Genomic DNA, 20,653 nt, shown 5'->3' on the forward strand with positions numbered 1-20,653 from the left:
TTCACCAATATTCACAGGAAGAAACGAGGAACTAAACGCAAACATGAACCTGAACCCAGCTGTGTGTCCTTAAAGAGTGACTGGTCTGAAGATCGACCCATTAATTTTAAAGTCCAGCCTGTGTCTGCTGCAGAGAGGTGAGCTGTTGGTAACATGAAGTCTTGGATTTAACTGCTTGGTGTTGTTGGATATAAACTGCAGTGCAAACGTGTTATTCCCTCAATTCCATTTAAACTGTCTCTTAAACACAAGCCTTTGGTATATAAACAACTGAAGATCCACTTCAGCAAACAGGAAGTGATGCTTGTGCCCATGTTTTCTTCCATCAGTCATGTTTGCTTTATGTTGGAGGAACTTAGAGGAGGTAACACTAACTTTGCTGCACAGATTTCACTTTTACTCATAAAACTCAGAGCATCAAAAATGATTTAAACAGTGATTAAGCAGTTTTATTTATATATACAGTATATATATATTTATTGCCAAATCATAACAGTGGTGCCTAAAAGGGACTTCATATTATAAGGTAAAGACTCTACAATAAAAAAAAAAACAAAAAACAAAAACAAACAGAAAACCTCATCAATCATTTATTCCCCTGTGAGCAAGCGCTTTGGCGACAGTGGCAAGGAAAAAGGTACGGTTACGTTATGGTTACTGTTCTCTGAGAGAGACTATCTCTCCACTCCGTTGCATATTCCATATGTACGGGGTATGACCCCCCCTTGGTCGTGGCGTGTGGATACTTCTATCAGACACTCCCCTCACCCGGCCAAGGTTACACTGTAACCATACGTTCACTATCATATCGAGACTATCTCTCCACTCCAATTCAATTTTTCAATTCAATTTCATTTATAAAGCGCCACATCACAACAACAGTCACCTCAAGCCGCTTTATATTGTACAGTAGATCCTACAATACTACATACAGAGAAAAACCCAACAATCATATGACCCCCTATGAGCAAGCACTTTGGCGACAGTGGGAAGGAAAAACTCCCTTTTAACAGGAAGAAACCGGCAGAACCAGGCTCAGGGAGGGGCGGGGCCATCTGCTGCGACCAGTTGGGATGAGAGAAGGAAGCCATGCTGCAGAAGAGAGACAGAGATTAATAACAGGTATGATTCAGTGCAGAGAGGTCTATTAACACATAGTGAGTGAGAAAGGTGACTGGAAAGGAAAAAGTCAATGCATCATGGGAATCCCCGGCAGCCTACGTCTATTGCAGCATAACTAATTGTCATGGTCCTGGGTAGTGTGACACAGCATTTTGTGTTTTGTATGATTATTGTCTTCTGTTCTAGTTTATTATGATTTTGGTATCCTGTGTCCTCCACTTGTGCTCTGTTGATGTCCCAGAGTTTGTGTTGTGGATTTCCTGTTTTATTTTGAAGGTCTGTGTCTGTTGTCACTGTGTTCAGTTTGAATCCTCCTATCGTCTTGTGTATTAGGATCAGCTATGCTTCCCTCCTGTGTGTCATTACCTGGTGTCCTTGTGTGTGTATATATTCAATTCAATTTGACACTTTGGCGACAGTGGGAAGGAAAAACTCCCTTTTAACAGGAAGAAACCTCTGGCAGAACCAGGCTCAGGGAGGGGCGGGGCCATCTGCTGTGATTGGTTGGGGTGAGAGAAGAAAAACGGGATGAAAGACATGCTGTGGAAGAGAGACAGAGATTAATAACAGATGTGATTCGATGCAGAGAGATCTATTAACACATAGTGAGTGAGAAAGGTGACTGGAAAGGAAAAACTCAATGCATCATGGGAATCCCCGGCAGCCTGCGCCTTTTGCAGCATAACTAAGGGAGGATTCAGGGTCACCTGGTCCAGCCCTAACTATATGCTTTAGCAAAAAGGAAAGTTTTAAGCCTAATCTTGAAAGTAGAGATAGTGTCTGTCTCCCGAATCCAAACTGGAAGCTGGTTCCACAGAAGAGGGCCTGAAAACTGAAGGCTCTCCTCCCATTCTACTTTTAAATACTCTAGGAACAACAAGTAGGCCTGCAGAGCGAGAGTGAAGTGCTCTAATAGGGTGATATGGTACTACAAGGTCATTAAGATAAGATGGGGCCTGATTAATTAAGACCTTGTAAGTGAGGAGCAGGATTTTGAATTCTGGATTTAACAGGAAGCCAATGAAGGGAAGCCAAAACAGGAGAAATATGCTCTCTCTTTCTAGTCCCTGTCAGTACTCTTGCTGCAGCATTTTGGATCAGCTGAAGGCTTTTCAGGGAGTTTTTAGGACATCCTGATAATAAAGAATTACAGTAGTCCAGCCTAGAAGTAATAAATGCATGAACTAGTTTTTCAGCGTCACTCTGAGACAGGATATTTCGAATTTTAGAGATGTTGCGCAAATGGAAGAAAGCAGTCTTACATATTTGTTTAATATGTGCGTTGAAGGACGTCTTAGTCAAAAATGACTCCAGGGTTCCTCACAGTGTTACTGGAGGCTAAGGTAATGCCATCCAGAGTAAGAATCTGGTTAGATACCATATTTCATTTTCTGAGTGGTGTGTACGCCAGGACAGTGAGCAGAGAGAGGTGGTTGGACATAGTCAGGTGGGGAAGGGTAACAGATCTGTAGGCTTGCCTGATATTTGAGTAAACATAGTCCAGGGTGTTATTCCCTCTGGTAGGGAATAACATTCCCTCTGGTATGCTTCACATGTATGGAACGCCAGGACAGCAACAGAGACCTGCAGTTTGTCTTTTCTGGTCGGTGAGTGGAGACTCACACAGGGTGGTTTGCAAAGAGAGCTTTAGGATGCGTTGTATGGAACGCCAGGACTGCCATAATGAATTAATTAAATACACCATTAAATAATTAATTAAATGTGGCAATAATTAATTAAAATTTGAATTAATTAATTAAGTACATGTAATTAATTAATTATTGACACATTTAATTAATTATTTATGTATTTCACATTTTAATGGTGAGTTTAATCTTCATATGTCTGGTCGGTTTGTCAAGATACAGCCTCTTTGCAAAAGTGCTTCGATGATTTCAGAGATGTCTGCCCAGTCTCACGGCAAAGCGTGGGATAGACCCGCTCGCCTCACAAGCAATCGAGCTGTTATTGCCGCCGACAAAGCGCAGGCCCCGGTACACAGCTGTAATAATCCCCACTGACACTGACTTCTTTTACTGAGGTTATATTTATCGTGGTTTTATTTCCTGATGTTCGTATGTGTTCTACGTGTTTCAGTCGCCAATTCTGAATTATAACTAACATTAAAAACATGTTTAAGGAGGAGAAAGAGCAAATAAATTCGATTAACAGCTGATCTTTGGGTTTTTGTTCAGTAATCTGCGTGACCTGTGTATAAACACATAAAAGAGATAACGTTGGTGTTTCCGTCATGTAGTAACTGCTGGCTTTAACTGTACAAAGGTTGTTCGACACTATGAAACACATACAGACTTCATGATGTTCGGCTAATATTTTTATCGTGAATATTAATCAAGGGTTGGTAGGCTATACCACGGAGCGAGGTCAGCATATCCACGATATCTTCAGCTCTCTGAGTTAACCCAGAGTTTCACAGCTGACTATCTAACTGTCATCTACGAATATGTCACGGGTCATATCAATATGATTTTACAGAAAAGCATCCTTAATACTCCCAAGTATTCCAGAGATGTGAAAATCTACAGCATAAAGAACACAAAAATATAGCAGTCTAACGCAACACTGTAACAGAGATGAACCGTCAGTTTGTCACAGATCAAAGTGGAATGAAAGTGATTGGTTGAACAGGTGTTCGTGATCTGTGTTTTCTGCATTTTCATCAGTGTCAGAGACTCAGCAGATGATTAGAATAACAGTTATACATTTAATAAATTACCAAATGAATCCACGGTCGAACCTGTTCCGACAGGTTGAGTTTGTATTCCCTCAGCTGCAGACTCGCTGCTGTTTAAATGTTTGAGAGGAAGATTAGATATAAAGCAAACATCAAACAGACTCAGTCTGCGGTCACATTTGATATGAGGCCAGCACGTAAAGTGGCTGTGTCCTGTTTTAATATCATACATGTAAAATTGTTGTCTGACCTCCGTCGATCCAGCCGCTCAGAGTCCGTGGTTACCATGGTTACTGCATAAGCAGGTATAATGTTAACAGCTGGCACAGCAGAAACATGTGTGTTTATGTTTTTCATTGCAAAAGAAATCATAAACTACGATATAAATAGGGAGGTCCTACTAACATGTTTGGTTTTAAAGGACACCTTCCTGCCTTTAGTCTCATTCATGAGCAGTATTAGTTTTCTTCTAACATCCAGAAGTCTGCACGATGTGTTTCATAGTTTGTAACAAACCTTTGACAGTTAAACATAACATGACCGAAAAAGCAAAAAAAAAAAGAGAGAGAGAGAGAAATCACACAAATTATATGTTAACCTCATTTATTTTTAGTTAAGTAAACTCTAAACATTCTAACAGACAGCTGGTGCTTAGAATACAGTTGAATAACTATTAAAAAAACAGATGATATAATATTTCTGTCCAGGTTGCAGTCTGCATTATGAACATGTAGTTGGAAACTCTGCTCCTCTCGGTGGAAATGCACCTTCTCTTTCCTCTTTGTATAAAAACATTTTAAAAGTCAGTTTAATCTCAAAATTCACTGTTAAATCCAAAACACACCAGATAAAGAAAAGCGAATAGTTCAGTCTAACACATGTGCCAGTGAACCATTTAACATCTGTAAAACTGTGCAGTTTTGAAACGTAACTCTAACCCAGAGGTTCCCAAAGTGTGGGGCCCGCCCCCTAGGGGGGGCGCAGAGCCATTGCAGGGGGGGCGCGGTATGAAAGAAAAAAAAAAAAAAAGAGCGCTTGGACACTGTGGACAGGTTTTTGACGGGCTCCCACATAAACGCAAAAGCAGGAGATGAAGCATCGCCAAATATGTTTCAAACCAACTTCCTTCCAAGCCAAAGACTAGAAAATATGGTGAAGCATATCTTCCTTTGGCTTCACCTGCACAAGTGCCAAGGTAGGTCTCCCCTGCAAAATTAGTTTCCCTGCGTGGGAGAGCAGCGCTGGGCTCTCCAAATCACGGACAAACAGTATCCCACATTCTTGATTTTAGTTCACAAACACTTCTTGTAATGACTAACTACTCCTGACATTTTGGACATGTTAGCTCTTTATGCAGTAAAGTTACAGTGGGATACAAATAATATCAGGCTGATCCTGCCGTAATTTGTTCCCCCGGTTCAAATCACGGACAAACAGTATCCCACAGCTGTTTATGTGTTTAAACCCATTTTGCACAGAGAGGCATTTTTGAAAAATGTATTGATAGCAATGTTGAATATTATTACACAGGAAAAAAAACAACTACGTAAAATAATCACACCGTGACGCCTCTGCCTTTCTAAATGGAGGGACAGTAACTGCGTGTGTAAGTAAGCGTGTAAAACCTGAAGATAGTCAGATTAACAGTAACAGTATTTTGTCTCTATCTGCCATTCTGCAATTCATCTCATGTAAACACAACGTGGCGCACAGCGTGACGTGAAAAGAGGCACATACCTTTGACGTTGCGTGATTTAACTCTGTATTCCTCGTCCACACGTAAACGCAAAAAAGGAGTTTTAAATCATCTCCGTTTTCGGTGAATCGCAACGCCGTTTACGTGTTGAAGAAAAGCCCAAACGCATAGAAACAGCGGTGTTTTCAAAAATACCCGTGTAGGTGTGGACGCAGCGTAAAAGAGTTTAGTAGTATATTTTATTACTACCTGTAATTTATTGCCGTTTACTTGTATTTGCTTAACTGTTTACTAAATGTTTGAGGTGTGAAATAAACCGCAATGGAGTTTGTAAACAAAATATGGGTGTGTGTGTTTGGAGGATGTTTTTGTGCGGGCGGGGGGGGGGGGGCTAGGTGGCGGGGGCGTGAACATTTTTCTTGTAAAAAGGGGGCCTGGCAAAAAAAGTTTGGGAAAGTTTAACCTCAGTCAAACCGATTTGCTCAGTTGTAAATAAAACAGTGAAGTAAACGTGACCCGACAGACAAAACCTGAGTGAATTAAGTCCAGCGTTTAACCACTGAGAGCTAAAACTCAGGTGAGGTTTCAAAGCTGTGTGCGGTGATTGGACATCAGCCGCTGATAAAGTGGCTTCGCCTATAAAGTGCTCTGTAAGGAAACAAGCTCCAGAAGCTCTGCGCTCGGGAAAAATACTATATTTACTTATCTTGTGCAGAAAAATGCGCTGACATTGCGTTATATCGAGCACCGGCTGCCCAGTTAAACTGTGACGATCACCAGGTAACGTGGGCGTGTTTCTTGAATTAGCAGCAGGTGTTAAACAGCTGACAGGTGAGGAGGAGGATGCATGCAGGTAAACTGAGGGCCTGTTGAGCTGCTCGCTGGTGTCCTGAGAAACATGTCAGCTTGTTCTTTATGTTACAGAAGCACAGAGACACAAGACCAGGCGGAAAGAGACGATCGTTCGGTGAAAATGAGAATCCGCGAATGCAACATGTGGAACACGGAGAGTGGAATATGTAAACAAACCGGTTGACGTAACCCCCTCGGTGCACTCTGCATGCTGACTGTTAGCAGAGCAGTGAAATCTCCGAAAACATCTGAGCACTTTTGCAAACATGTTCTATGTTGACAACCTGACCAGACATGTGAAGATTACGGTAGCGACATTCGTGGCTAAAACACTGTTAAAAGTGTAGTTGGTGACAGAAAACGGGTATTTTAAAACTACACCACCACCATTGCTGCCTGTGATTTGAAATGCATTCTGGGATACCTGGCTGCCTCAAGTCTACAGAAGCAATCGATTATCTAGGATCGACCTGTTTTGACTTACTTTGCACGGCAACAAATCAAATGTTAGAGAAGCTGCATGGGCAGCGTTAACCCCGCCCCCTGAGTTTGATGGGTGAGGCTGACAGATAAAATTAATTCATGATGAGAGCCAGGCGCCAGGACTGCCAAAATGAAATAAATAAATATATCATTAAATAATTAATTAAATGTGTCAATAATTAATTAATTAATTAAATATGTCAATAATTAATTAAAATGTTAATTATTTATGTATTTCACATTTTAATTAATTACTGACACATTTAATTAATTATTTATGTATTTCAATTTGTCAATAATTAATTAATTACATGTGTCATAACTATGTATTTAATTAATTAATTCCCATTTTAATTAATTATTGACACATTTAATTAATTATTTAATGGTGTATTTAATAAATTCATTATGGCAGTCCTGGCGTTCCATACACATGTTGAACAAATTTAGGCAGCACAGCTTTTAGCTTTGTTGAAATCCCCTGCAATGATGTGTACTCCCGCTGGGTATGTCCATTGCTGTTCAAATATCGAGTCATGCAGATAGGCAAGGGCTGAACTAACATTAGCGTCTGGAGGTATGTAGACTGCTGTTATTAGCACCACAGGTACTCAGATTCGTCTATCAGATTGCCAGGTAAAGAAGCGTGATTGGGTACTCCAGAGAACCTGTCTCGACTGCTCTAGAGTCCAGTGGTAGTGTACTTTACAGCACAGCATGCAACACTGCATTGTGCTTGGTGATGTAAAGCTTGGATGCAGCTGCTCATTCCAGGAAGCTCTGTTCTTGAGTTAATCAGAATCTGAACTCCCCTACAACTGAGCCACAAACCAAAACCTGCCACAATAGCAATGCCAATATTAAAGACTGAATAACTAATGCTCAACTAGGAAAAAAGTAGATGTTGTTTTAATGTAAATAATATGTTAAATATGTTATGTTAACCTCCTAATACCCAAACTCTTTTTTTTTTTTTTTTTATTTGGGCTGACTCGGACCTGATGAACGTAAAAACAAAGAATTATCTTTTTACCTGATTTTAATTTCTGAGAAAAATGAGATCCACATATGAGGACATTCATTTTCAATTTTGATAGAACAGTAGCAGTATAATGTCATCGTCAGTGGATATCAGACCCTTGTAGAGCAAATTTTAATATGTTGGTCTAAGCAACCCAAAATGTGGACACCAGGGCCTAGGAGGTTAAATAATATAGAAGCAGCAACGTCAAAGATGTTTGGACTTGTGTGTGTTTGATCCTGCAGCTGGAGCAGCTGTCAGAAACCACTTCTGTAATGTGGCACCGAGTACAGTCTGACTGGAAAGCTGTGACACTTTTTACATTCATTCATGTTAGCTGCTTAGAGCAGGAGGGGAATCTGCGCACCTTGGATATTATTCTTTCACTAATCAGTTACTTTTGTAAAGTAATCAAAATGAACTAAACCAAGCTAATCTGCAAACACTGACTGGAAAACATGAAGGATATAAGCAGCGCCCTCTGATGGAAGGCTTTTACTGTGAAATCTTTGCAGGAAGTGTGTTTTCGTAGCAAACTGCAGGCAGATCACCTAGTGTTAAATAAGTCAGGAAGACAGGAAAAGCAGCTCATTAGTGTTGATAAACTCAATGAAGCATCACTTTGTTTCCAGACTGAACACTAAAAACCAGAAAAGTATCTCCACTTTTACTCTTCTCCGTGACGATCAGAACTTCTGCAACATCTTTTACATTTAGATATTTTTAGCAACAGTCAATAAATGATTTTAGTGATAAGGAAATGTGTTCACAGAGGGAGGAAGAGGAAGAGGAGTGGTGTTTGTGAGGAGGAGCAGCTGTCCTGCTGTGCTTTGGATCAGGACGTCCTGAAGGATCCAGTCTCTACCAGCTCTGGACACTGGTTCTGCAGACAGTGTATCTCCTCATACTGGGACCAGTCTGCTTCATCAGGAGACTTCTCCTGTCCCCAGTGTGGAGGAAGATCCAGAACCAGCGCTGGACTGCAGACAGCCAGTCAGAGCAGCTGTGTACAAAGTAAGACTGAACATCTGTCTGCTTATGGACTCATTTCTGGAAACTGAACTTCTTGTTGTTGTTCAGACATTGAAGAGTTTTCTTTCTGTTTTTCTTTCTTTCACAGATGTTGGTCTGCAGGATGTTTTAGATGAACATAAGATCAGTCTGAGGAGGAGATGTGAACGTGTGACTGAAGGAAGTGATGAAACAGGAAGTAGAACCCTCCTCAACAGGATCTACACTGAGCTCTACATCACAGAGGGACAGAGTGAAGAAGTTCATACCCAACATGAGGTGAGGCAGCTGGAGACAGCTTCCAAGATGGACGCCCTCCATGACGCTCCAATCAGGTGCCAGGACATCTTTAAAGCCTTACCTGACCAACAGAGACCCATCAGAGTGGTTCTGACCAACGGCGTGGCTGGTGTTGGAAAAACCTTCTCAGTGCAGAAGTTCACTCTGGACTGGGCAGAGGGCTTGGAGAACCTACATGTCAGTGTGGTGGTTCTGCTTTCATTCAGGGAGCTAAACCTGATTAGAGATGAGCAATACAGTCTTCTGGAGCTACTCCATGTTTTCCATCCAACATTACAGAAGGTCACAGCAGAGAAGCTGGCTGTCTCTCAGCTTTTGTTCATCTTTGACGGCCTGGATGAAAGCAGACTTTCATTGGATTTCACCAACAGGAAGCTGCTGTCTGATGTCACACAGAAGTCATCAGTCAGCCAGCTGCTGACAAACCTCATCCAGGGGAATCTGCTTCCCTCGGCTCTCGTCTGGATAACTTCACGACCCGCAGCAGCCAATCAGATCCCTCCTACATGTGTTGACAGGCTAACAGAAGTACGAGGCTTCACTGACGCCCAGAAGGAGGAGTACTTCAAGAGGAGATTCAGTGATGAAGAGCTGTCCAGCAGAATCATCTCCCACATGAAGACATCCAGGAGCCTCCACATCATGTGTAGAATCCCAGTCTTCTGCTGGATCACTGCTACAGTTCTGGAGCACAAGTTGACTACAGAGCAGAGAGGAGAGCTGCCCAAGACCCTGACTGACATGTACTCACACTTCCTGCTGGTTCAGACAAAGAGGAAGAAGAACAAGTACCATGAGGGACATGAGACGAGTCCACAGGAGCTGACAGAAGCTGACAGGGAAGTTCTTCTGAAGCTGGGGAGGCTGGCGTTTGAACATCTGGAGAAAGGAAACATCATGTTCTACCAAGAAGACCTGGAGCAGTGTGGTCTGGTTGTGACAGAGGCCTCGGTGTACTCAGGAGTTTGTACAGAGATCTTCAAAAGAGAGTGTGTGATCTTCCAGAAAGCAGTCTACTCTTTTGTTCATCTGAGCATTCAGGAGTTTCTGGCTGCTGTCTACATGTTCCACTGTCACACCAACAGGAAGTCTCGTGCGCTGCGAGATTTCTTGGGAAAAAATTTTAAAAAGTTGTCTTTTGATGATTTTCTAAAGCAAGTCATGAGAAAATCCCTCCAAAGTAAAAATGGCCACCTAGACCTGTTTGTTCGCTTCCTTCATGGCCTCTGTCTGGAGTCCAACCAGACACTCTTAGGAGGTCTACTGGGTCAGACAGAGAACAGTCCAGAAATCATCCAGAGAGCCATCAACAACTTGAAGAAGATGAACAGCTATAAAATCTTTCCCGACAGAAGCATCAATATCTTCCACTGTCTAATGGAGATGAACGACTTCTCTTTACATCAGGAGATCCAAAGGTTCCTGAAGTCAGAGAACAGCTCAGACAAGAAACTCTCTGAGATCCAGTGCTCAGCTCTTTCTTTCATGCTGCAGATGTCAGAGGACATTCTGGATGAGCTGGACCTGCAGAAGTACAAAGCATACTCATGTAAGGGACGACATAGACTTATTCCAGCTGTGAGGAACTGCAGAAAGGCTCGGTGAGTCCAACTTGCTTCATCAATATAGAGCAGGAGATTTGTTATTCAGAATGACACCCAGCATTTCTATATGTTATTAAAAAGTCTTAAATTAAAATCAAAGAAAATAACAGATTTCAGATCATGTTTCTGAAGCAAATTAGCTATCAGTATTGTTTCATATATGAAAACATAGCATAGCCAATAAGATACATTAAAAAAATCATTTTTTCATGGTTTTATGTCACTCAAATTTGATGCTGCTTTTGTGATCACACGTTTATTAATTTTTATGATATGGAGTAGTGATATGGAATAAGTCACTGTGCACCTGTTTAACATCCAAGATAGGTAATGAAGTTAGGGTCTGAAGGGTCTCTACCCCTGGCCGCTGGCCAGAACACATTGCACACGACCTCTACAGCGCATCCTGCGGGTGGTGGTCCTACAGGAGGATGGGCCCCTATCCCTTTTTTGGGTTGTACCTGGCCACAAGACACCAGACCTCGGGCACTCTGCCCTCACCCAAGACCAAGTAGCTATGGGACACCCTACCAGGGGACAAAAAGCCCCCCACAACACAGCCCTTGGGATTCCTGGGACACATAAACCCCTCCACCAATATAAGGGTGGACCCCTAACCATTCCCAGCTGGAATTCTTCTCTGAGCTGAACTCATTCAAACTGGTCTGAAGTCAGATTAAAAACAAGAAAACAGTCCAAATGTGTGTCTTGACTCTGACTCTGGATCAGATCTCACTGACAGACTGTGACCATATGGAAGCCTAAATTTGACACCATCTTCCCTCTTTCATCTACAGATTAAAGCCAAAAAAAAGATTCTCATTAAAAGAGAGACTGTCATGAATCGCTGTGTGCAGGCAGGAGGTGAGGACTCAAAATACAGGACTCGCAACACGGGAATGAACTCAAAAGGGCAGTATATTATAGATGCAGGGAAAAGATACAACTAATGAAGAACTAACCTAGACTGGGAGAATATAACCTAACGTTCCACAGAGAGGCACACAAAGGATCACATAGCATGAGGGTATGACGCAACACTGACACAGAGAAACACAGGGCTTATATACACACAGAGTGGTAATCAGGGAATGGGCAACAGGAGGGCGACACAGCTGGAAGAAACTGGACTAATGAGACAGGGGAGCAGTAAAGCTGAACACACTGACATCACACAAGACCATAATCCTTCAAAGTAAAACAGGAAACAAAACACACTTTACTAAGACACAGACTAGACAGATAGAGACTGACCAAAACCTACTAAATGATAATCATAATCAAAACAGTATCACTGATTAATCAGAACATAAATCATAATGTAGAAAGACACCAAAACATGGCGGAGGGCTTGGAACAAAACCAAAAAAGCAGGAGCACAAAGAGCCCAAAAACAAAATGCGCACAAAAAAACACTGGCGCATAGAGAATAGTTCACTAATAGTTCAGGGGGCCCACCGTGCGGACGGCAGTGGCGGCGACGTGGAAGCAGTTCAGTGGGCCGACCGTGCGGGCGGCAATGGCGATGATGTGGAAGCAGTTCAGGGGACGGACCGTGCGGGCGGCAACGGCGATGAAGTGGAAGAAGTTCAGCGGGCTGACCGTGTGGCAAGGATGATGATCGTGATGCTGCGGGCAATGGCTGGACGGGCCCCTTAGACCCTCCAGCGGAGACAGGTGGCTGAACGGGCCGCTCGGACCCTCCATCTGAGAAAGGTGGCTGAACGGGCCCCTCGGACCCTCCAGCGGAGACAGGTGGCTGAAGCGGCCCCTCGGACCCTCCAGCGGAGACAGGTGGTTGAAGCGGCCCCTCGGACCCTCCAGCGGAGACTGGTTGCTGAAGCGGCCCCTCGTACCCTCCAGCAGAGACGAGGAAATACTGGCCGGGCTCTCCAGAACTCGCAGCGGACATGAGGAAGGGCTGGCCGGGCTCTCCAGAAACCCCAGCGGACACGGGGAAGGGCTGGCCAGGCTCTCCAGAACCCCCAGCGGACACGAGGAAGGGCTGGCCGGGCTCTCTAGAAACCCCAGCGGATGAGGCACTTGGCGGCATGGGAGCCGCGGAATGCTGGACGGGCTCACCCGAGCTTCCAGCAGGAGTTGATGCAGGGCCAGAGGGTAGTGGGATCCCTGGCCGAATATTAGGCTGACTAGGCGGCTGAGTGTGTAGCTGACCAGAGAACTGAAGTGCTACAAGGGACGGAACTGAAGTCTGGACTGGCACAGGGGACTGAACTGATGGCTGTGCTAACGGTTGTGGTGAGAGTGGAGTGGGTGGTGGAGTAGATGACTCTACAGGAGAATGACCTAGGGGTGACCGCACAGGAAACTGAACTAGAGGTGACTGCACAGGAGACTGAGCTAAAGGGTCTGGTGCGAACGTAGCTGCTGATGACAGAACCAATGGCTGAGCTACAAGAAGAGGGGACACTGAAGACGGAGTTATGGATAGCGGGGATGAGGGCTGTGCTGCAGGCAGCAGTGACGATTGTGGTGGAGGTTTAAAGGGTGGAGAAGTGGCTGAATCGGCGGCGGGCCGGGCGGCTAATGGCTCAGCTGCAGAGTGCATTAATGGCAGGGCTATAGGTTGAATGACTGACTGAGTAGCAGCCGGAATGGCTGAGTGTAGTGATGGTTGTGGTGGAAGAGAAGCAGGTGGTATTGTGGATGATGGAGCTAAGGGCGACTGAGTGGCAGACCGAACTGATGACTGAAGTGATGGTAGAGGTGAAAATGGAGCTTGTGTAGGAGCTAACGACAGAACAGGGCAGCTAAGTGAGCGTCTGGCTGGGCAGCTACACGAGCTTCTGGCTGGGCAGCTGCTGTCCTCACCCAAGGAGGTGATACAGGTACAGAGGCCGGCAGAGCCTCAGCCGGACTGGAAACCCAAACTGGGATCAACTGGGCCCCAACCCTCCTCTCCTGGGGAACTGGGACAGGAGCAGGAGATGGTAGGGCCGCAGCTGACCTTAGAACGGGAGCACAAAGAGGCAGGGAGGCAGGCTCAGGGAAAACAGTCTTTTTGAGATTACTTTTCTGCTCCACATGAAAAAATAAAGAACAGTCTGTTAATTTCACCGACTGTACAGATTCTGTTAAATCCAGGGGTCCAGAATCAGCTGAGGACAGTAACTCAACCTCTGGGGAAGCCCTGGGAAAAATTTCAGTCTCTGGAAAAGCCAGTTCTTTAACTGAAGTAACAGTTTTAACGGAAACAGACTCTGAGCCGACATTAACTGTATGTGTTATTATATTCCTCGGCTCGGAAGGAACATGAAAAAGACCTTTAAAATCCATGGAGCCAGAAAACATGGCCTGGGAAGAAATAGTCTCTGAACCTACGATTTCAAATTTGACAAAACCTGAGTTCGCTGTCATAGAATTCATTGACTCAGGAATGGTTGACTCAGAGTTTGTAAGTCCAGGCTCGGAAGGAGCAAAATGAACACAGTCTTTCTGACTCACCGCATCTGTTGATGACTGCCGGTGGCGTGGATGTCGCTTCCTCCTGGAAGAAGGGGCGGGGGCAACAGGGGAAGCTGTTGGTGATGTGGAGCAGTTCTGACGTGGCTGCTCCTGCTGAGAAGTGGAGATGCTGGGTGGAATGATTATTATTCCCAGGGCTTTGTAGAAGGCCTGTGCTGGCGTGAGCTGGCTGCTCGTGGGCTGAGCGTGCTTAAAACAGTCACTGTTACTGACCACCGGAGCTTGCTTGGTGAGCAAAGGATGACAGTGGCGTGACCGCCGCTTTCTCTGGGAAGATGGAGGAGGCGACTGGCTGGGTGGCATTTTGTCCAGCAGATTGCGCTGCGAGTCTTCTGGCAGATCGGGTAGCAAATCCTCCGGCAGGCCGGGCAGGTGAGTGGTTGCAGTAGGGGGGTGGAGATGCAGTGAATTAAGAAGAAAGTCCTGTATAAGCGAGTGGAAAGAATTCAGTAGCCAGGGCAGACCAGAAATCAATCGCTGTAGCTAGCCAGCTACAACGATACTCCTCCACAGGGAAATCCAGCCACTGGTAGCATAGCTGGTCCATGGAGTGAATGAGGTCCTCCCGGAGCTCCTCAGATGGAGCGAGTGCTGGTGGGTCCATAGTGTGGTCGCATCGTTCTGTCATGAATCGCTGTGTGCAGGCAGGAGGTGAGGACTCAAAATACAAGACTCGCAACACGGGAATGAACTCAAAAGGGCAGTTTATTGTAGATGCAGGGAAAAGATACAACTAATGAAGAACTAACCAAGACTGGAAGAATATAACCTAACGTTATACACACAGCATGAGGGTACGATGCGACACTGACACAGAGAAACACAGGGCTTATATACACACAGAGTGGTAATCAGGGAATGGGCAACAGGAGGGAGACACAGCTGGAAGAAATTGGACTAATGAGACAGGGGAGCAGTAAAGCTGAACACACTGACATCACACAAGACCATAATCCTTCAAAGTAAAACAGGAAACAAAACACACTTTACTAAGACACAGACTAGACAGATAGAGACTGACCAAAACCTACTAAATGATAATCATAATCAAAACAGTATCACTGATTAATCAGAACATAAATCATAATGTAGAAAGACACCAAAACATAAGAAACAGAACCCCCCCCCCCCCAGTTCCAGACAGCCCAACAGGAACAACAAAAAACACAAAACAACCCGACCAGGGTTGTTTTGTGTTCTGATTCTGATTAATCAGAACATAAATCATAAACCAAAAAAAAAAATTAAATAACATGAGAAACAGAAAGCTGGGTTAAAATGACCCAGAACCGTGACAGAGACTGAGTCCTGGTGTCATGTCAATCACTGTAAGAGGAGCTGAACATAGATGTGAAGAGCAGATGTTCATCAGATTACAACGTCACTCTGTTTTGTCTTCATATACTTTCAGTCTGTGTTTGTTGGGGTGCCTGGGACGTTAACCCAGTGTTTTGTGTGTAATTACATTTCTTTATTAGTTGTTAGGTTTTGGTTGTGGTTTCTCTGTTCTCTCTGTTGCAGTATCTCTTATGTCAGTGTCTGCTTGTGAGTCTGTGTATCTAAGTTCAGTGGGTATGTTTCCTTTTTTACTTTGTAGGTCTGTGTCTTATGTTAACGTCTCTGGTTTTGCTCCTTCATCTTGTTAAGCCTGGCTTTGTCCCAGCTGTGTTTTCCTCCCGTCTCCTATTTCCTGATTGCTCCCTCTATGTATTTAAGCCCCGTGTTTTCCTTGGTCTGTGTCGTGGTATCCCTCATGTTTGTCCACCTAAGAGACTGTGTGCCAGCCTGCCTGTAAGCTTAGTTATTTTGTATTCTTTTGTTTTAGTTTAACTGGGTTTCAGCAGTATAGCTGTTTTTTGAGTGCACTTGTTGCCTCCCGGAGTCTACACATTGGGTCCTCCGTTCCACACGGAGCTCATGACAGTGTTTATAATGCAGATTTTCTGCTTTTATAATAACAGATTTTATATTTTCTATAATCACAGACTGAAAGATTGTGGACTCTCGGAGACTCACTGTGAAGTTGTGGCCTCAGCTCTGAAGTCCAACCCCTCCCATCTGACAGAGCTGGACATGAGTGGAAACAACCTGCAGGATTCAGGAGTGAAGCTTCTGTGTGCTGGACTGGAGAGTCCAAATTGTCGACTGGAGGCTCTGAGGTGAGTTCCATGACTGCAGCTTGGGTTTTTTTTCTATGTTTCAGATATTTGATTGATGTTTGAAACTTTCTTTAGTTCCTAAATGTTCAGGATGTGTCTAAAGACAAATGTAAAGAAGTTTGAGTGCTTTCAAAAATGTTGTGTCTTTCCAAATGACTAAACAACAGTTTTTCCCTTTGCTTCAAATAGAAGTGATAGACCTGAGCAGGGTTCATTTAAAGGCTCACAGAAGTGGAGTGGTGATGGGGAGATGTTTGACAGGACAGTTTTTCAGGATCCACAGGTTCATGTTGTGCTCCATCAGTCAGTGAAGATGAAGTCAGTACTGATGAGGCTGTAAAGTGTGTGGGTTGTGAATGAGGCAGTTGAAAATCTGATGATGGCAGATAAAAAGTGCTATCATCAGTTTTCTGATGGGCTTATGTGGAAACGGAGAGAGAGAAAAGAAAGACATGAATGTAAAAGCTAATAAAAGTGAAGTTAGGAGCTGTGATGATGTCCATGGCATCAGAAGCTAATACGGCTGCTACACAGACAACCCACACAGCTGCTGTGGTAGGTGTGTGTTAAAGCAGAGGAACACAGAGCAGCCTACCACAGGTCCAAACATGACAACAAAGCAGGATTCAGGGTCAGTGAGAGGATTTCAAGCAGAAGCTAGATAAGAGAATGGACTCTGTGAAATGCTTGATGCGTGAATTCATTTTTCAACACATGAGTATAACTGAATATGGGAAAACATTGCTTTTCTTATTTTTGTTTAAGACAGCTCAAAGCACTGAAGCATTGATAATGTTCCATTATCACTAGAATTACTGACCCTTTTTTTTTCTGGTGCAAGTCCCTACTACTAGATTTACTAACCCTGAGCAAACTTGCGTAAATTCCCTGAACCTAACACCTGCTAGCACCCCGCTGAGATTTTCACAGGCCTTCAGCTCCATTGTTCTCCTGCTTTTGTTGTGCAAACACACCCTTCCCCAGCCCCCAACCAGGAGAGATTCAGAACGTCTTTCCTTCCAATCAGACTCTACAACAAGTACCTGCAGCGTGCAATACATCATGGTAGTTTCTATGTGCAGTACTTCTCATATGCAATATTAGTTCTTGTCAATCCTTGTCACTACATTGCATGCCTGTCCATAAACATATATACACAGAGTTGGACATATATTTATGTATCCACACCTTATATATTACACATAAAGTGTGTGTGTGTGTGTGTGTGTGTGTGTGTGTGTGTGTGTATATATATATATATATATATATATATATATATATATATATATATATATATATATATATATATATATATATATATATATATATATATATATATATATATATATATATATATATATATATATATAAAACACCCAGCACGCCCCTGCGGGCGTTTTATCCTTCAAGCTCGGGTCCTCTACCAGAGGCCTGGGAGCTTGAGGGTCCTCATGCAGTATCTTAGCTGTTCCCAGGACTGCGCTCTTCTGGACAGAGATCTCCGATGTTGTTCCCCGGGAGCTGCTGGAGCCACTCGCCTAGCTTGGGAGTCACCGCACCTAGTGCTCCGATTACCACGGGGACCACCGTTACCTTCACCCTCCACATCCTCTCGAGCTCTTCTCTGAGCCCTTGGTATTTCTCCAGCTTCTCATGTTCCTTCTTCCTGATATTGCTGTCATTCGGAACCGCTACATCGATCACTACAGCCGTCTTCTTCTGTTTGTCTACCACCACTATGTCCGGTTGGTTAGCCACCACCATTTTGTCCATCTGCATCTGGAAGTCCCACAGGATCTTAGCTCGGTCATTCTCCATCACCCTTGGGGGCATCTCCCATTTTGACCTCGGGACTTCCAGGTTATACTCGGTACAGATGTTTCTGTACACTACGCCGGCCACTTGGTTATGGCGTTCCATGTATGCCTTGCCTGCTAGCATCTTGCACCCTGCTGTTATGTGCTGGATTGTCTCTGGGGCATCTTTACACAGCCTGCACCTGGGGTCTTGCCTGGTGTGATAGACCCCAGCCTCTATGGATCTTGTACTCAGAGCTTGTTCTTGTGCTGCCATGATTAGTGCCTCTGTGCTGTCTTTCAGTCCAGCTTAGTCCAGCCACTGGTAGGATTTCTGGATATCAGCCACCTCCTCTATCTGCCGGTGGTACATACCGTGCAGGGGCCTGTCCTTCCATGATGGTTCCTCGCCTTCCTCCTCATTCTTGGGTTTCTGCTGCCTGAGGTATTCACTGAGCACGCTGTCAGTTGGGGCCATCTTCGTGATGTATTCGTGGATGTTTCTTGTCTCATCCTGGACTGTGGTGCTGACACTCACCAGTCCCGGCCCCTTCCTTCCGCTTAGTGTACAGCCTCAGGGTGCTGGACTTGGGGTGAAACCCTCCATGCATGGTAAGGAGCTTTCTTGTCTTTATGTCAGTGGCTTCTATCTCCTCCTTTGGCCAGCCTATTACCCCAGCAGGGTACCTGATCACGGGCAGGGCGTAGGTGTTGATGGCCCGGATCTTGTTCTTACCATTCAGCTGACTCCTCAGGACTTGCCTGACCCTCTGCAGGTATTTGGTGGTTGCAGCCTTTCTAGCGGCCTCTTCATGGTTCCCATTCGCCTGTGGGATCCCCAGGTACTTGTAACTGTCCTCTATGTCTGCAATGTTGCCTTCTGGTAGTTCAATCCCCTCAGTTCTGACTACCTTCCCTCTCTTTGTTACCATCCGACTGCACTTCTCCAGTCCGAACGACATTCCAATGTCATTGCTGTATAGCCTGGTAGTGTGGATGAGTGAATCGATGTCTCGTTCACTCTTGGCATACAGCTTGATGTCATCCATATACAGGAGGTGGCTGACAACTGCTCCGTTCCGTAGTCGGTATCCGTAGCCAGTCTTGTTAATGATCTCACTGAGGGGGTTCAGGCCTATGCAGAACAGCAGTGGGGACAGAGCATCTCCTTGGTAGATCCCACACTTGATGGTGACTTGTGCTATGGGCTTGGAGTTGGCCTCTAGTGTTGTACGCCACATCCCCATTGAGTTCCTGATGAAGGCTCTTAGGGTCCTGTTGATCTTGTACAATTCTAGGCATTCCAGTATCCAGCTGTGGGGCATTGAGTCATAGGCCTTCTTGTAATCAATCCAGGCTGTGCACAGGTTGGTCAGTCTGGTCTTGCAGTCTCGGCTGACTGTTCTGTCTACCAGTAGCTGGTGTTTTGCGCCTCTGGTATTCTTGCCAATCCCTTTCTGTGCCCCACTCATGTATTGACCCATGTGCCTGTTCATCTTAGCCGATATGATGCCTGACTGGAGCTTCCATGTAGTACCGAGGCAGGTAATTGGTCGGTAGTTGGATGGGACCAGTCCCTTCTTGGGGTCCTTGGGGATCAGGACCGTCCGACCTTCGGTTAGCCAGTAGCCAGTAGGCGTGAACCATGTCGGGGACTGGTGCTGTCCAACTCTTCATACTGGAGACCCTTTCTTGGATATCTGCCACTGTGATGGTTACTGGACCCTGTTCAGAGAGGTCGCTATGGTCTGCCCTCAGATCCACTAGCCACTGAGCATTGCCGTTATGGGTTGCGTCCTTCTCCCATATGCTCTTCCAGTATTGCTCCGTCTCCAGCCTTGGTGGTGCTGTTCTCTTATTGTTCCCTTGCCACTGAGAGTACACCTTTGCTGGTTCTGTGGAGAACAGCTGGTTTATTTTCCTGCCTTCTATCTCTCTGGTGTACCTCCTCAAGCGGCTGGCCAAGGCTGTGAGTCTTTGCTTGGCAGTTTCGAAGGCCTCAGGTATGGACAGCTTGCTGTATTTCTTATGCACCTTCTTTGTCGCACCTTTCTGCAAGTCCGTTAGTTGGCTAACCTCCCTCCGTGCTACTTTGATCTTGCCCTCTAGCCTCCTTCTCCATGGAGGGTACTGCCCCTTGTGGCTGTTCAACTTGTAGCCAAGCATCTCACTGATCACTACTGCCGTATTGTAGATCAGCTTGTTAGTGTCGGTAATCGTGGTTGTAGGTATCGTCCGTAGTGCTGCATTAACATCATCTAGCAGACCTTCTGAGGGTACTTCACGTAATCTTGGTAACCGGCTACGGGGGATCCAGGTTTCACGCTTGGCCATGATCCTATTTTTCAGGTCAGTTCCTCTTGCACTCAACGATCCTTCTCCTATCGCACTTGGGGCTGTCTACCCAATCTCGGGTGGGGGTGATGAT

At 44.8% G+C, this 20,653-nt stretch overlaps 1 protein-coding gene across 1 annotated transcript in view; it reads left to right on the forward strand.

Annotated features, from left to right (window-relative positions):
* Positions 1-20,653, forward strand: part of LOC116331969 — a 249,588-nt gene that overhangs the window by 7,760 nt on the left and 221,175 nt on the right. Inside the window, exons 3-5 of the mRNA XM_039603810.1 lie at positions 18-137; positions 8,642-8,883; positions 8,990-10,781. Of these exons, the coding sequence (XP_039459744.1) occupies positions 18-137; positions 8,642-8,883; positions 8,990-10,781 (2,154 nt within the window). The remainder of the gene's footprint in view (positions 1-17; positions 138-8,641; positions 8,884-8,989; positions 10,782-20,653) is intronic.

The sequence above is a fragment of the Oreochromis aureus genome, linkage group 3 (genome assembly GCF_013358895.1).
Source record: "Oreochromis aureus strain Israel breed Guangdong linkage group 3, ZZ_aureus, whole genome shotgun sequence".
Taxonomy (NCBI): domain Eukaryota; kingdom Metazoa; phylum Chordata; class Actinopteri; order Cichliformes; family Cichlidae; genus Oreochromis; species Oreochromis aureus.